Source organism: Salvelinus alpinus, chromosome 7 (assembly GCF_045679555.1).
Source record: "Salvelinus alpinus chromosome 7, SLU_Salpinus.1, whole genome shotgun sequence".
Taxonomy (NCBI): Eukaryota; Metazoa; Chordata; class Actinopteri; order Salmoniformes; family Salmonidae; genus Salvelinus; species Salvelinus alpinus.
Genome location: NC_092092.1, coordinates 69,948,058 through 69,964,774, shown reverse-complemented (window position 1 = coordinate 69,964,774; position 16,717 = coordinate 69,948,058). Strand labels below are relative to the sequence as shown.

The following is a 16,717-nucleotide window of genomic DNA, read 5'->3' as shown; positions in this document are numbered from 1 at the left end:
TTCAGAACAATGGAGTTTTTTTTCAATTTAACCTATTTACTGGAGTCCTGCTGAGACAAGTCTATTTTGCAGATGAGCCCTGTGTACACAAAGCAACGCAATCAAAGAAAAACATTCAGTAAAAAGGCTTTTTGGTTTAAGTTGAGCAAAAAATATCAGATAAATGTGTAAGCAAGGTTTGAAATTATTGTTTTAGTCAAACAACTGTTTGGGGTTCTTGCGGTCAATCTGCAATTTGTTCAAGAAAAAAATTGGCCCGCGGCTGAATCAAGTTGATGCTCCCTGCTCTAGCAGCACCGATTCATCAAATTTCAGAGTAAGGTGCAAAAAAAACGTATTTGAGTTAATGACGTATGGTGGAAGTCTATGCAGGAGGGAGTTGTTGCTGCCCATTTCTTCATAATGTGTTTGGCCTTGTAGCCATGTCCCAAGCTTCCAGTCACTTGTGGACCCCTCATCACTGGCTCACAAGTGCTGAGTGGGTGAACTGATCAGACTTGTATAAAGAGATCGCCTTACTATCTTGTGCTGATTCAAGATTTTTTATTAGGCATTTGATGGAACAACATTGACATTGTACAGCAAGTAAACATGTCTTTCATCGGAAGAGGACATTTCCTTTGGTCACATTTGAAATCTTTTTGTTTTGTATATTGCGTCTGGAAAAGTAACACTTCCGTTCAGATAAGTATCCACACGTGCATGTAACTGCATTTAGTCAGATTCAGTCAATACTAGCTACAAAAGAGTACATTGTTTTATTCTAAGCAGACAATATTAAGATGTGGTTTCAGGTGAAGACCATAAAAGCTTTTTAATGACAAAGCTGCAATATGTAACTTTTTAGGTGACCTAACCAAATTCACATTGAAATGTGAGTTATAGCTGTCACTCACTGAAAGTCTGAAGCGGTAGATCTGTTCTATGTGCACTATTTCTATGCTTCCCGGTAAGTTTGTCTTAATTTAGGTTTTATACACCAGCTTCAAACAGCTGAAAATATATTTCACAGCGGTTTCAATGGAACAATGATTCTCTACACTAAACATGGTTTGTTTTGTCACAAACAAATTAGGCAAACGATTTGAATTTCAGCAACCAGGAAATGGCAGAGCGATTTCTACATATTGCACCTTTATGTACATGAAATCACAACTTCAAATTGCCCTAATGTGTAACAGCAAATCGCCAACTTAACAACTTTACCATTATCTGTTACTTAATGGCCATGGAACTCGACACAGGATATGAAGTCAAACACAATTTAATGACCCCCATGTTTTTATACAAACGCTTCCTCCCACGGCTGCAGACCCACACAATGCCCTCCATCCACAATGTTATTTCTGTGCCCGCTGCATCAGTCAGTATTATGTTTTTATTTCAAAACAATTAAATGTATGTTTTTGGGACAGAGGAAGGGGGAATTGACCGGATACCCCCTCCCCCTCAACACTACCCTTTCAAGCATGTAGTTGCCTTGGGTGAATGAATGTTCTCTTCTCTTTTGTATCCTCTTCTCCTCGTTCTCTCTTTCCAGCCCCCATAGCACTTCATGTACGCAGGATAACCATTGTAAGAAGACCTGTAACATAGATAAACAATCAATTCTCAGCAGGATTATGCTCCAGCAGTATCGTGCAGACAGAATGGATAGAATAAGAGTAATCAAAGCAAACCCCATAGTTTAGTGTACTGCTTTTGACCAGGGCTTATAGGCCTCTGGTCAAAAGTAGTGCACTATATAGGGAATAGGGTGCCATTTGGGACGTAGAAGACAACGTGTGTGTGCTGAGTGACTCCCATGAAGTATTATCAATTCATATCCATTGAAATTGGTGATAGAATGAAACATAGCGAGCATGCAATTGTTCATCAAGGGTTTGCTCACCTAGAACGTAAGCAGCTACAAGTTTCTTGGTAACACTTAAGTGGAGGTAGACAGGCACGGTGGATTCTTGCTCCCCCAGTGTGGGCAGCATGAGGGCAGCCATACACACCAACCCCAACAGCACCGTCAGCAGGCTTGGGCCCCCAGACTGAGAGCGGCTCTCTGTACAACACACACACCCACACACCATAACAATCCACTGCTCTCACTTGATCACTCCTGTCTTGTATTGGTGTCTGGCACCACCAAGTGTCAGGACAATATAATGACATGCAGTGCCTCCATTTGAGTTAGTTCACCTAAACAACAAATGTAGCCTGCATAATGTTGGCTAATATATTTTTGGTCTCAGGGTACATAACACACTTAATAGGTATTGATAGCTATGTTTGGGCGAGATATCCCTTTTCAGCAGCGAGTCATACTCCTACCTGTCTGGAAGGTGGTCTGCTCAAAGAAGACGCTGTCTGCTAGCTGTTCCCTCATCTGTCGCTCTTCCTCCTGGGGCCGGGGGCCGGGGGGCTCCTGGGCAGCCGAGGGCCTCAGAGTGGCCGTCACTTCCTTCCGGCCCAGGGCCTTCCTCTGGCTCTGCTCAGACACCTGCAGCCGGAACTTATCAGACACCCCATAGTGACATGCCCGCACATCTTTGTGTCGAATCACTCTGAGAACAGACAGACACACAGAGGAAAATACAAAGGAACGATAAGAATATTTGACTGGAATGACTGCATTTTCTAAGCAGAAGCTTGCTTCCAATTAAATAATTCTCTATTATTGCTTGCTATTTCATAAGTTGCACTCAGGCTTGCAGGGGCACATCATGTCCTTCATTAATATGCCTTAAAGGAGGGTAACTGATAGTCCTAGTTATGACATGTAATAGTAAGCTTATTACTCACATGTCAACACAGCACTGTGGTTTGACGGCTCCGGTGGCATCCACCACGGTATATTTGTTGGGCGCTGTGCATAGCACTGACCGAGAAAATAAAATGTGAATGAGTAGTGTATACTCTACAGTATCAATGTGGTTCTCTTGAATCCTTAATTGATGGCTAAAATGGTTCTTATATCAATACCTTGTTATCTTGAAACCCAATGTTTTATTTACCTTTGAACTTGAGGGCGAACTCATAGGGGTTGTAGAGGGTGAGAACCTGCTTGTGGGAGGTCTGCTCGTCCGCGTAGAAGACAAGCTCTGTGGGGAACACGAACACGGGAAGGCTTCCTTCCACTAGCTCAGGCTGTCCACTCTGCTGCTGCATTGGCTCCAGCTGAGCTCACTCCCCAGTCCCTTTCTCTCGTCCTATGTGTCTGGCAGGGCCCTCTCTCTGGAAGCTCTGCAGGTGTGTCTGGCAGGGCCCTCTCTGGAAGCTCTGCAGATGTGTCTGGCAGGGCCCTCTCTCTGGAAGCTCTGCAGATGTGTCTGGCAGGGCCCTCTCTCTGGAAGCTCTGCAGATGTGTCTGGCAGGGCCCTCTCTCTGGAAGCTCTGCAGATGTGTCTGGCAGGGCCCTCTCCCTGGAAGCTCTGCAGATTTGTAACCTCCCCTCACGTGCAGATGGCCCTTCCCACTCACCCTCAGCTCCTTAGCAGCATAACGTAGGGCTGCACCCTGGTAAACAACAACAGTCTCAGTGGTGAGACTTCATTCCAACCAAGTACACCACAGATTAATGACTAATTGTGTATAGTTATAAAGTAGCAGTCAAAAGTTTGGACACACCTACTCATTCTAGGGTTTTTCTTTATTTTTTACTATTTTCTACATTGTAGAATAATAGTGAAGACGTCAAAACTATGAAATAACAAATATGAAATCATGTAGTAACCAAAAAAATATATATATATATTTTATATTTGAGACTCTTCAAAGTAGCCACCCTTTGCCTTGACAGCTTTGCACACTCTTGGCATTCTATCAACCAGCTTCATGTGGAATGCTTTCCAACAGTCTTGAAGGAGTTCCCACATATGCTGAGCACTTGTTGGCTGCTTTTCCTTCACTCTGCGGTCCAACTCATCCCAAACCATCTCAACTGGGTTGAGGTCGGGTGATTGTGGAGGCCAGGTCATCTGATGCACCACTCCATCACTCTCCTTCTTGGTCAAATAGCCCTTACACAGCCTGGAGGTGTGTTGGGTCATTGTCCTGTTGAAAAACAAAATGATAGTTCCACTAAGCGCAAACCAGATGGGATGGCATATAGCTGCAGAATGCTGTGGTAGCCATCCTGGTTAAGTATGCCTTGAATTCTAAATAAATCAGACAGTGTCACCAGCAAAGGACAGATTTCCACCGGTATAATGTCCATTGCTCGTGTTTCTTGGCCCAAGCAAGTCTCTTCTTCTTATTGGCGTCCTTTAGTAGTGGTTTCTTTGCAGCATTCGACCATAAAGGCCTGATTCACTCAGTCTCCTCTGAATAGTTGATGTTGAGATGTGCCTGTTACTTGAACACTGTGAAGTATTTATTTGGGCTGCAATCTGAGGTGCAGTTAACTCTAATGAACTTATCCTCTGCAGCAGAGGTAATTCTGAGTCTTCCTTTCCTGTGGCGGACCTCATGAGAGCCAGTTTCATCATAGCGCTTGATGGTTTTTGCGACTGCACTTGAAACTTTCAAAGTTCTTGAAATATTCCGCATTGACTGACCTTCATGTCTTAATGTAATGATGGACTGTTGTTTCTCTTTGCTTATTTGAGATGTTCTTGCCATAATATGGACTTAGTATTTTACCAAATAGGGCTATCTTCTGTATACCACCCCTATTATTTCGCCACTATGGCCTATTTATTGCCTTACCTCCCTAATCTTACTACATTTGCACACACTGTATATAGACATTTCTATTGTGTTATTGACTGTACTTTTGTTTATCCCATGTGTAACTCTGTGTTGTTTGTGTCACACTGCTTTGCTTTATTTTGGCCAGGTTGCAGTTGTAAATGAGAACTTGTTCTCAACTGGCCTACTTGGTTAAATAAAGGTGAAATAAAAAAATTAAATAAAAAAATACCCTTATCACAACACAACTGATTGACTCAAATGTATTAAGAAGGAAAGAAATTCCACAAATTAACTTTTAACAAGGCACACCTGTTAATTGAAATACATTCCAGGTGACTACCTCATGAAGCTGGTTGAAGGAATGCCAAGAAGGAAGGAATCAAGGCAAAGGGTGGCTACTTTGAAGAACCTCAAATATAAAATATTTTTTTATTTGTTTAACACTTTTTTGGTTACTACATGATTCCACATGTGTTATTTCATAGTTGTGATGTCTTCACTATTATTCAACAATTTAGAAAATAGTAAAAATAAAGAAAAACCCTGGAATAAGTAGGTGTGTGCAAAATTTTGACTGGTACTGTATATGATTATGGTAAATATTTATAATCCATATTTCATCCCTTCATTAACTTTTCATGTAATATGATAAGGGAGACTGTATTAATTTAGAGTTGGAGGTTATTCCATTGTACCAATGCCAGGACCTGTGTACAATACAATGGGAAAACAGGTTAACTAGCTATGTTATTGAAAGAGAGAATCCATATGGACCTACTGCAGATTTTAAGCTACTGTATCACCCCCAACACCCACCCCCATCAATAGGCTATTATTAAGATACTATTTACATACAGTCTGACTAATATTTACAGACTCTTGCCATTTCAAATCAAATGAAAATACGTTTGTGACCACACCACAAATGCTTTAAAGTCTGCATCAACATGGCTAATCACGTGAACATGTTTTGTTTACTTGGAGAATTTCAGAACTGGACGAAACACATTCCTGTGTGAAATTGTTTCGCAATAGTTTTGTGAACTTTGAATAACGCACCAGAGGACAATATATCGACGAAGTGATTAATTAAATTACTAACACTGAAAACTTTACTGTAGCTAGGCACTTTTTGTTCCAAAATATGTTAGCTGAATAGCAACATTTTAAACAGTAATCTTAGCTAGTTCACTAGTTGCTTTACAAATCCAAAGGTAACGTTACATACGACATTATACGATCTAGCTAAATAGCCGAGACTAAATATATTGCACTCTAGTCAATCCATGCTAGTGACGTGTTGCTGATTAATGCCAAATTATGTTTGGCTTGCTAACTAGCTACACGGATTTCATAACAATAACAAGATAGTTAGCTATCAACATAACACAGTAGTTAGGTAGCTAGTTGAGTGATTGGGGGGGTGAACGCTTTCCAACTTGACTGTACACCAGATGTTTATATAGCTAATGTTACGTACACCATGATCTGCCAAATAACGTCGTTAGCCATCAAAACAAAGACGCATTAACGTTAGCTAGCAAGCGAACCACACTGGCAACCGTAGCTATTTTGGTGACAGGCTAGCTGACACAAGCAATGTCATTCCAAAAATGGCATCTGTATCTGAATAATTCATAGGAACTGTTGCAAATAGTAGTGTTTTACCTTATTGTCGTCAATTTGTGGGGGTATTGTTTTGCAGAGCCCACCCTGTTTTCTGTCGTTCTTTTCTTTGTCAATACTGCAGGTCACGCTGTGAATTCTGGGATATCGGAGGGAGAAGGAATTCCGCCAGAGTAGATTAATTACGTCATCAGTGTTCCTACCATGACATTATAATATGGAGTATGGACACACTGTATTTACCTGCTGTTAAAGCCACATTAAATAAAATGTGTCAACTGGGCAAGACTTGATTCCTTGTCAAGCACTATTTTTCTTGATTGAGTTAGTTCATTGCATTATTTTGTTGCATGCTGTCATGTGGCTGGACCACATGGTCTACTTAGAGCCTCAGAGCAGGCCTAGATTCAGTTAACTCTTGACAAAGTCTGAAAGCTTACTCAGTACTGGTGCAATTATAATACTAATACTACTAATAATGGTATCTTAAAGTCACATATTATTTGCTTTAATAACAACCTTTATATATATATATTGGTTATTACACTCTAGACCACTTGTGTAGTGCACAAATGATTCTGAACAGGTGACAGGTCCATGCACCTGTCAATGTGCCTGCATTGATATGTAAACGTTTTATAGGCCAGGGTTGAAAACATTCAACATTTGTGTTGAACAATATAGAGAGTCAACAAATGTCAACATTTTTATTAATTGAGACTTATTGAAACATCAGGCTTGCAAAATGCATACACTGTTCATAAACTCTGTAGCCCATAAAGTGATGTTTGTGTGTTGTGTCATCAGTGATTATTATGCAAGATTGCTCACTTCCTGTAACCGATAAAAGGATCTACCGTAAATCTGCATGTAAATGTACTGGCAGCTATCACAGCAGTTTATTTTACTGCCTGCTACGTTTAGGTTAAGGACAGCAAGTCGACAACCCTCCCTCTCCGTCATATTCAGCCAAGTACACGAGTCTCTAGTTAAGACAGCCACAAAGTCAAAATTGGCAACGACAAAATAAGCTTATTAGCAGTGTGGTATGGTTAGATAAATCGAATTGTAAGAAGATAAATGGTAGAAATGGGCGGGGTTTAGCCATAATTAGGACTTTGTGGCTGTGTTAACTAGTGACGACCCAAACAGGCAGAGGGGCGGTCGCTGCATATGTCCCTGACCCAAAAAACTAAAAGGTTTTGGTAAACAGTGTGCTCCTACTGTCTTTAAAACGTGTTCTACAGAAATTACACAACGATTCCCAAGTAGCAGAAACATAAGATAAGGAGCCATGATGAGGCAGCAGCAGAACATTCACCTTCGTGCAAGCACGCATTCGCACTGGAGATTTTGCATTTTGCAATATGGCGCTTCGAGGTGCTGCTTGCACAGAGATTAACATGGAGGGGAAGGTGAGGGAAGGCACGATTATTATCAAAATCGTACGGTGATGCGACTCTCTCGCACCCTCCCCCACCAAGACAGTAAAACGGGAACGAGGGATGGGGGGTCGTCGTCCTTTATGTTCAACTATCCCATACCACTAATTCATACTCGCAAATTATGAGGTCATATTGCTTTTTGAGTATATGTTGTATGTATGTGAAGTCATTACAACGTTATACTATGCAGAATAGAATGGCCATATCATCAATATTTGTATTAATGTATCTTCTTGCAAAAGTACATGGATCCCCTCTCTGAATGATCCTCTGTTTAGCAGAACAGAAGCGAGAAATCATCTCGACCTTATTATTACATATTTATGCACGACAGGGAGTGGCCACTGTGGTCAGGCTCAACCAATACGATCGCAGCGGTGAAAGGAAGGCGTTTCACTCTGTTCGGAAGATAACTTCTCTAACAGCGCTAACCCAGCAGTGTTTAGGAAAGACAGATAGAGTCAGGCAGCGGCAAGGGGTGGCTGTACGACCCTCTTTTGGGGGGGTCTGATTATTACAAAAAAAATATACACACATATATGCATGCCCCGGCCGCAAGATAGGTCATATGACGATAATAGTTATTTTAGAAAGCATATAGCTATATATCTATACATTTAAGATGCCTATTTTACTTTTCCTGATAGACACGTCCGCTTCTATGAATCAGCGCACTTATTTGGGTACGACGTATCTGGACATTGCTAAAGGCGCGGTTGAGATCTTTATGAAGGTAAAGAATAATTTTACCCCAATTTTTTTCAGCTTACTATTTGCCTTGATAGTGTTGAGGGTCCCTTTGACATATTCAGTCGAAATTAACATGTATTGTTTCGTTTTCTTTAACAGCTGCGTGCCCGAGACCCGGCTAGTAGAGGCGACAGGTACATGCTAGTTACATTCGATGATCCACCATACGGAGTTAAGGTAAATAAATACTGTTCAATTGTTTTATATGTGATTAAGGCGCGGATATTTTGCTGACAGTGAGACTGTACTGTCCCTCTGGTTTGTAGCTGCGGGTTGGGCGGCCTCCCGGTGGCGAAAACGGCAAATTTTTGTAAAAAATACCCGCAGACCGGTGCAGCGCTGCCTCTGAACATGGCGGACATTTTGCTTTTGTGTTGGGAGAGCTCTCGGGCGCTGAGATGGAGGCGGAGAGATATATTATCTATCGTGACGTCTCTATTTATGTGGGCTAACTCATCCTGGATTGGTCAACTGGCCTGCACCTCTTCACGAGTCCTCCTGTTGCATTCGTTCTGTGGCTGAACTCTATGCACTCGCATTGGCCAATGTGGACTGGGCGACTCAAACTTATTTGATTTGATAAAACCCCCTTTATCATAGAACATGATAATTTCACACGACACTCAATATTTTCATCTAAATCTGAGTTTATACCGTAAGGTGCCCATTCTGTAGTTTACACTATCATAATTTCATAATGATCAAATGCCCTTGTAAAGTGTCAACATCATAACCTCCCCCAGTCTCTATACACACCATCATCATTAAAATGGTTAATGTGAAGGTTAAAGGTTAGGATAGGGAGGTCTCAAGGATCAGGATAGAGATGACCATTTCCCAATGCCCCCACCCTCGGCCTTGCACTCATAGTATAAACAGGGTCCCTTTTCTTGCTATAAACAGGGCCTTCTCAAATGGAATAAAACACCCTAACCCATGCCAATAATTAAGCAACAAGCAGAGGCAGCAGGATGTAATGTTTACCAAATCGAATTTTATCAAATCAAATTTCATGTAATAATGTGGCATAGGCACATAAGCGCATAAGACTTCTGCCTTATGGGTAGTTATCGACTGTTCTTTCTGCCACCACCATGCAAGCAGTACCGGTGCACCAAGTCTGGTAACCAACAGGACCCTGAACAGCTTCTACCCCCATAAGACTGCTAAATAGTTTGTAAAAATAGAAAGAGGAGGAAGGGAAGCGCTACTAAGGTACACTATAGTATATTTTGGTAGATAGAAGGTGCTCTTTGGTAAAAGGTGTAAATTGGTCATCAAAAAGAAAGGAGGACCAAGGCACTCTTCATATAATTAATTAAAATGCCTTTATTAGTATGGCATGTTCAATAGAAACAAAGTTGTTTAAAAACCGACGCGTTTCGGCTGCATGGCCTAAAATAGTTGACCAATAGCTACCCAGACTATCTGCATTGACTCTTTTTGCTCTAACTCTTTTTGACTCATCACATATGCTGCTGTTACTACTGTTTGTTATCTATCTTGTTGCCTTGTTACTATATCCCTACCTATATGTACATATCTACCTCAATTACCTCGTACCCCTGCACATTGACTTGGCGCTGGTACCCCGTGTATATAACCAAGTTATCGTTACTCATTGTGTATTTATTATAACTTTTATTATTACATGTTTTACCTTTTCTATTATTTCTGATTTTTTTTCTCTCTGCAATTTGGGAAGGGCCCGTAAATGAGCATTTCACTGTTAGTTTACACATGTTGTTTATAAGGCATGTGACAAATACAATTTGCTTTGTTTTGATATCCCATTCAACTCTGCCCCAAAGCAGGAAAAGATGGAGTGAAATATGTTCTCCATTTTAGAGTATGTGAGAGGCAGCTAACACCAAAGCTCTCAAACATGGAAATAATATTTCAATGACAAAGTTATCTCAGTTTACAAAACAATTAGATGTGACTGTTCGAATGAACCCATATGAATCCTGCAGTCACAGCAGCAGCTAGCTTTATCATCGGGATGTCAGTGTAACATTACACCAGACTTAGGAACATGAATAAGCAGTTGGGGCTAACTTGCTGTCAAGTATCTGACAGCATTTTTACATTTTAGTCTTTTAGCAGACACTCTTATCCAGAGTGACTTACAGTTAGTGCATTCATCTTAAGATAACCATGTATTAATCCTGTATGAATTCCCTGTCACATGTCTATTCATGCACTCTTGTTGGGGGATGGGCACATATTTTGTATAGTAGTCAAATGAGTAGTGCTGAAGTGCATTGCATGTAGCCTATGTTATAATGAATGTGTAAAGGCCAAGTGTATGAAACTGCATTGTTGCTTCTTTCATGTGCAACGTTGCCGAGGTGCGGAAGGTGTGCCTGCATCAGTGTATGCTGCTGTAGTTGTGTGGTTTGACAGTGACAGTACTGTAGAGTGGCTTATTCCCTGGCACTTCATTAGCTTTGTCTCTCTGGCAGGTGGCCAGACATCCTCCCAGGGCTTTTCTACACCTCCCTCCAATGCATACACATATCCCCTCCTCCTTCTCCAGGTCTTCTTCCTCTCCATCCAAGGATAGGTGGTGGTTCATTAGCTATTCCATTTCACATTCCTTGGTGTCAGAGCTTGTTCAGTTTCTGTTTCTGTATTAAATTACCAGATAGGCCTATAAACCTTACTTGTCTTCAGAATTTTCCTTGAGGGCATTTTTCCTGATTTGTTGCGTATTAATGGATTATTATCAAGGGACTTTTGATGAAACTATTCAAAAGCAGAAGTGCTAAGCGTTCTGGGAAATAACTAGCTAACTGCATGGCTACTGAAATGTCCCTTGTTTGTTCTAGGCACTTTGGAGAGAAAGCTCCTCCCTGTGTTAGGTTTTGACAACCAGACGAACAGAGTTTGCCCAACAATAACCCAGCCTGTAATGTCTTGCCTACCTTGCCTGGTGAGAGATGGAATCTGACTACTGAACTTCTGCACCTCTACTGAGCAGTGTGGCTGTTTAGCCCTGTTTTATTATTCATAAGCTATTCAGCCGCCAATAAGAGAGGAGTTCCATGGAGATGCTGCTGGATAAAGACAATGCTGTCTTTTCCTCCTCACTCTGACTTCACTTGTTGTCCCGTTCCTGGACCGTCGAGGGGAAGGTCATTCTTCTCTTCCTCCTCCTGCCCCAGCGCTGACATTTTTTTTCTCACTTTGATTTTGTTTTTCTCTTTCACACTCCTTTCCTCTCTAGAATGACATGTTATTAGGCAGAAGATGTGTACTGTGTGTACGCTATGCATGCTGAAGCAGTTCATCCACGTTCTGTCATAAAGAGCACATGTTCAACTTCATAAAAAAACGTGACAGGGTTGACCGTAAAAGGGTTGACAATTTCATCTTAAATCAGCTATAAATCCCCTTCTTACAGGAGGAATGGAGTCTTGTTGTGTTCAACAAGGAGTGGCAATTGAGTTCATTTTTAAAACATTTCTAGCCTGTCTATCTATGGGTAACAGGGTTGACGTGTTATGCTCAACCCACTCAGTTTTCCATCACAAAATGGCCAAAAAAAGTACCTGCTTTTACACTATGATTTGACTATTAGATGTTCAATGTTTCTTTTGAAAAAACATTTAGTAAAAGGAATAGTTTCACCACATTAAAACGAGAGTTCACTTCATGTAATAGCACAGACGCAAATGAATCACTAATCACATGAAATAGATAATAATGTTCAGGAAAGACTTTGTCAAAGCAAGATAACTAGGGCTTTATAATGATAGTGAAAACTTTTGGAAATGTTGGGGTTAAGTGGGTTACAATTTTCCTGGAAGTCACAGAAGGTGCATGGGGGGACATGCCAATATGCAGAATTTTGGCATTTTAGCAAGTCGTTATTCATATAAAAAAATCGGATTAATTGAATAATCCATGTGGTCTATATTACAGGGCACTTCATTTAATATAACAGGCTTTTAAAATGAAATATTTTTGCACAATTTATACTTAAAATAACAAAGGGATGCAAAAGGCAGTCTTTTTGTGGAATGACTCCAAATGTTTAACATTGTGTTATAATCATTCAGGCTTGTGTTTACACATGTCTGACCGGTACATCCAGGGCTGCCATTCACATGTCTGACCGGTACATCCAGGGCTGTCGTTCACATGTCTGACCAGTACATCCAGGGCTGTCGTTCACATGCCTGACCGGTACATCCAGGGCTGTCATTCACATGTCTGACCTGTACATCCAGGGCTATCATTCACATGTCTGACCGGTACATCCAGGGTTGTCATTCACATGTCTGACCGGTACATCCAGGGCTGTCATTCACATGTCTGACCGGTACATCCAGGGCTGTCGTTCACATGTCTGACCTGTACATCCAGGGCTGTCATTCACATGTCTGACCAGTACATCCAGGGCTATCATTCACATGTCTGACCGGTACATCCAGGGCTGTCATTCACATGTTTGACCGGTACATCCAGGGCTGTCATTCACATGTCTGACCTGTACATCCAGGGCTATCATTCACATGTCTGACCGGTACATCCAGGGCTGTCGTTCACATGTCTGACCAGTACATCCAGGGCTGTCATTCACATGCCTGACCGGTACATCCAGGGCTGTCATTCACATGTCTGACCTGTACATCCAGGGCTGTCATTCACATGTCTGACCAGTACATCCAGGGCTATCATTCACATGTCTGACCAGTACATCCAGGGCTATCATTCACATGTCTGACCTGTACATCCAGGGCGTCATTCACATGCCTAACCAGTACATCCAGGGCTGTCATTCACATGTCTGACCGGTACATCCAGGGCTGTCGTTCACATGTCTGACCAGTACATCCAGGGCTGTCATTCACATGCCTGACCGGTACATCCAGGGCTGTCATTCACATGTCTGACCTGTACATCCAGGGCTGTCATTCACATGTCTGACCAGTACATCCAGGGCTATCATTCACATGTCTGACCGGTACATCCAGGGCTGTCATTCACATGCCTGACCAGTACATCCAGGGCTGTCATTCACATGTCTGACCTGTACATCCAGGGCTGTCGTTCACATGTCTGACCAGTACATCCAGGGCTATCATTCACATGTCTGACCAGTACATCCAGGGCTATCATTCACATGTCTGACCGGTACATCCAGGGCTGTCATTCACATGTCTGACCGGTACATCCAGGGCTGTCATTCACATGCCTGACCGGTACATCCAGGGCTGTCATTCACATGTTTGACCGGTACATCCAGGGCTGTCATTCACATGCCTAACCTGTACATCCAGGGCTGTCATTCACATGCCTGACCGGTACATCCAGGGCTGTCATTCACATGCCTGACCGGTACATCCAGGGCTGTCATTCACATGTCTGACCGGTACATCCAGGGTTGTCATTCAGTAATATAATGTGCATATAAGGTATACTTCTGCCCTCTTCTTATGGGATTCTGGTTTAGGGCCACACATCCTAACAGTCATTCCTTGACCCTGTCTACTAAGGACTTGACTCCCACTGGGGTCTGTAGCGGGGCCTGCTGTAGCTGGGCCTGTAGCGGGACCTGTAGCGGGGTCTGTAGCGGGGCCTGTAGCGGGGTCTGTAGCGGGGTCTGTAGCGGGGCCTGTAGCGGGGTCTGTAGCGGGGCCTGTAGCGGGGTCTGTAGCGGGACCTGTAGCGGGGTCTGTACTCGTGTCTGAAACCTACTCCGCTTCACTGGCTGTGAGTCTGTGACCCCTTCCCTTTGCCTTCCATATGATCACAGCTCTTTGGGCTTGTTAAGCAGCCTAGCTTTCACTGCAGTGATAGTTCTGATTTCTACCATGCTCACGGTGCTCTCATCTCCTGCTCTCATGACCAGTTAGTTCATCACCACCCTTCTGAGTCAGAAATGCACAATGACATGATGCATCACGTGCCTTCAACCTGGCACATTTTGGTTCTGCTCCTTAACTAAAAGATAATGGGAACTTAATGTTTTTTATTTATAGGAGTCTGCTTTCTCATAAGTGGGGCTTTTGCGTGGAACAAGTTGTTATCTGTCTGTTTATGGAAAGCGGTCTCTTGTCCTGCAGTCAGTGTGTGCAGGAACCCAGCATGACTTAGCCTAGGCCCCAGCTGCTGTATCCTGGCTCATAGACTGCCACTGTTCTATCGGGGGTGGGGGGACCTAGCTATATTCAGCTGCTATACCCTGGCTCATAGACTACCACTGTTAAATTGGGGGTGGGGGGGCTTAGCTATATACAGACACAAGTACATATAAAAATGTTTGATAATAAATCATTCATGATGACGTAATCACTTTTTTCATTGTGAATTTGATGTTGTCTTTTTCTTGGCACTCTAACTTGGTGTCTGGGTTGCCGAGAGACATTTGAAGACGATGATGTCAGTGCTACATTCAGGATGTAGGCTAGCTCTATGGCTTGTGTCATGTTGTATTCCTGTTTCACCACATGGCATGAAGCACAGCCCACAAATAAATCACCTACCACAATATAATGTTGACAATCCAGTCTCAATATCCTAACCCTTCCCCAAACGTCACAACATCAGCATAGTGGAGCACATTTCTTTCTAATGCATACATCCTTGACCCTCTTTTCACTCTTTTTCATGTCTCCCTCCACCTGTTTTCCCTCCCTTTCCCACCCCACCCACCAGACAAGGTTGTGTTAAAACAAGGGACTCTGGTTGCACACTTATACAGCCTTTAATGAATTGTTGATTTGGAGGGGGGGGAAAGAAGGTTGGGCGGGTAAAATTGAATTACTCTTTCGTTTGAATTATTGAGTGTGAGTTAAGAGTTCTACAGCCTGCCAGTAGGGCTTTGTCTTCAGTTCTACAGCCTGCCAGTAGGGCTTTGTCTTCAGTTCTACAGCCTGCCAGTAGGGCTTTGTCTTCAGTTCTACAGCCTTCCAGTAAGGCTTTGTCTTCAGTTCTACAGCCTGCCAGTAGGGCTTTGTCTTCAGTTCTACAGCCTGCCAGTAGGGCTTTGTCTTCAGTTCTACCGCCTGTCAGTAGGGCTTTGTCTTCAGTTCTACAGCCTGCCAGTAGGGCTTTGTCTTCAGTTCTACAGCCTGCCAGTAGGGCTTTGTCTTCAGTTCTACAGCCTGCCAGTAGGGCTTTGTCTTCAGTTCTACAGCCTGCCAGTGGGGCTTTGTCTTCAGTTCTACAGCCTGCCAGTAGGGCTTTGTCTTCAGTTCTACAGCCTGCCAGTAGGGCTTTGTCTTCAGTTCTACAGCCTGCCAGTAGGGCTTTGTCTTCAGTTCTACAGCCTGACAGTAGGGCTTTGTCTTCAGTTCTACGGCCTGACAGTAGGGCTTTGTCTTCAGTTCTACAGCCTGCCAGTAGGGCTTTGTCTTCAGTTCTACAGCCTGCCAGTAGGGATTTGTCTTCAGTTCTACGGCCTGACAGTAGGGCTTTGTCTTCAGTTCTACAGCCTGCCAGTAGGGATTTGTCTTCAGTTCTACGGCCTGACAGTAGGGCTTTGTCTTCAGTTCTACAGCCTGCCAGTAGGGCTTTGTCTTCAGTTCTACAGCCTGACAGTAGGGCTTTGTCTTCAGTTCTACGGCCTGACAGTAGGGCTTTGTCTTCAGTTCTAGAGCCTGCCAGTAGGGTTTTGTCTTAACTTCTACAGCCTTCTTTATTTATTTATTTTTTGTTTAACCTTTATTTAACTAGGCAAGTCTGTTAAGAACAAATTCTTATTTACAATGACGGCCTACAGCGGCCAAACCCGGAGGACGCTGGGCCAATTGCATTTCTTCTACAGTGAAGGAATGCAACATGCTACTTCACATATACAATTGCTTTAGCATTGTTTTATGCTATTTTTCACTACTTCATAAGTACATTGGAGTAAACACATTCTAGAGGTTAGATATAATAACCCATGCCTTGTATCCAAGGACTACAAACACTTAAAAGTTAAGCCAACTCTGTCCTGTTGTATTTTTCCTGCTCAGTGTCCATGTCACCTCCAAACTCCCACCCTCTATTTCTCTCTTCCTCCTTCTCCTCTCTCTCTATAGGAAGCATGGTACCGCTTACGGTGGGGCTGGTAAGCCTGCAGGTCATCCGTAGATTAAGCATAATGCTGTAACAGTAAGGTGCTTGACCTCAGTGGAGGAAAGAGCGAAAGCAGCCACTCACTCACACTCCCCTACTAGGCTGCTCTCTTACGGGAAAGCCCTGGTCTCGTGGGAAAG

The 16,717-nt window shown here is 42.8% G+C and overlaps 2 protein-coding genes across 5 annotated transcripts in view; one reads left to right on the top strand and one right to left on the bottom strand.

The window, feature by feature from the left end:
* Window positions 1-523: 523 nt before the first annotated feature.
* Window positions 524-6,498, bottom strand: mospd1 (motile sperm domain containing 1). Of its 2 annotated transcripts, none has more exons than XM_071411547.1 (6): window positions 6,352-6,498; window positions 3,006-3,507; window positions 2,794-2,869; window positions 2,323-2,555; window positions 1,892-2,053; window positions 524-1,585 (listed from the first exon to the last, which is right to left on the bottom strand). In XM_071411547.1, exons 2-6 carry the CDS (start codon window positions 3,157-3,159, stop codon window positions 1,554-1,556), a joined length of 657 nt encoding a protein of 218 aa, XP_071267648.1. In that variant the 5' UTR covers window positions 3,160-3,507; window positions 6,352-6,498; the 3' UTR covers window positions 524-1,553. The 2 variants fall into 2 exon arrangements, with proteins under 2 accessions (XP_071267648.1, XP_071267649.1); XM_071411548.1 differs by having other exon boundaries at window positions 3,006-3,538; window positions 6,352-6,447.
* Window positions 6,499-8,189: 1,691 nt separating this feature from the next.
* The window catches only part of ints6l (integrator complex subunit 6 like), a 29,417-nt gene continuing 20,889 nt past the window's right edge, over window positions 8,190-16,717 (top strand). For 2 of the 3 annotated variants that reach the window (XR_011676253.1, XM_071411538.1), the window contains exons 1-2: window positions 8,190-8,487; window positions 8,604-8,681. Coding sequence is in view for 2 of the 3 variants with exons in the window: in XM_071411538.1 (XP_071267639.1) it covers window positions 8,377-8,487; window positions 8,604-8,681 (189 nt within the window). In the remaining variant the exon portion in view is untranslated. The remainder of the gene's footprint in view (window positions 8,488-8,603; window positions 8,682-16,717) is intronic. The other variant, XM_071411539.1, reaches the window with a different exon arrangement.

Coding starts and splice junctions, on each gene's coding strand:
- mospd1 (XM_071411547.1), bottom strand. CDS start 3,159: ATGCAGCAGCAGAGTGGACAGCCTGAGCTAGTGGAAGGAAGCCTTCCC. Junction 2,870..3,005: donor GTTCGCCCTCAAGTTCAAAG/GTAAATAAAACA, acceptor TTTCTCGGTCAG/TGCTATGCACAGCGCCCAAC. Junction 1,586..1,891: donor TGTAGCTGCTTACGTTCTAG/GTGAGCAAACCC, acceptor TCTATGTTACAG/GTCTTCTTACAATGGTTATC.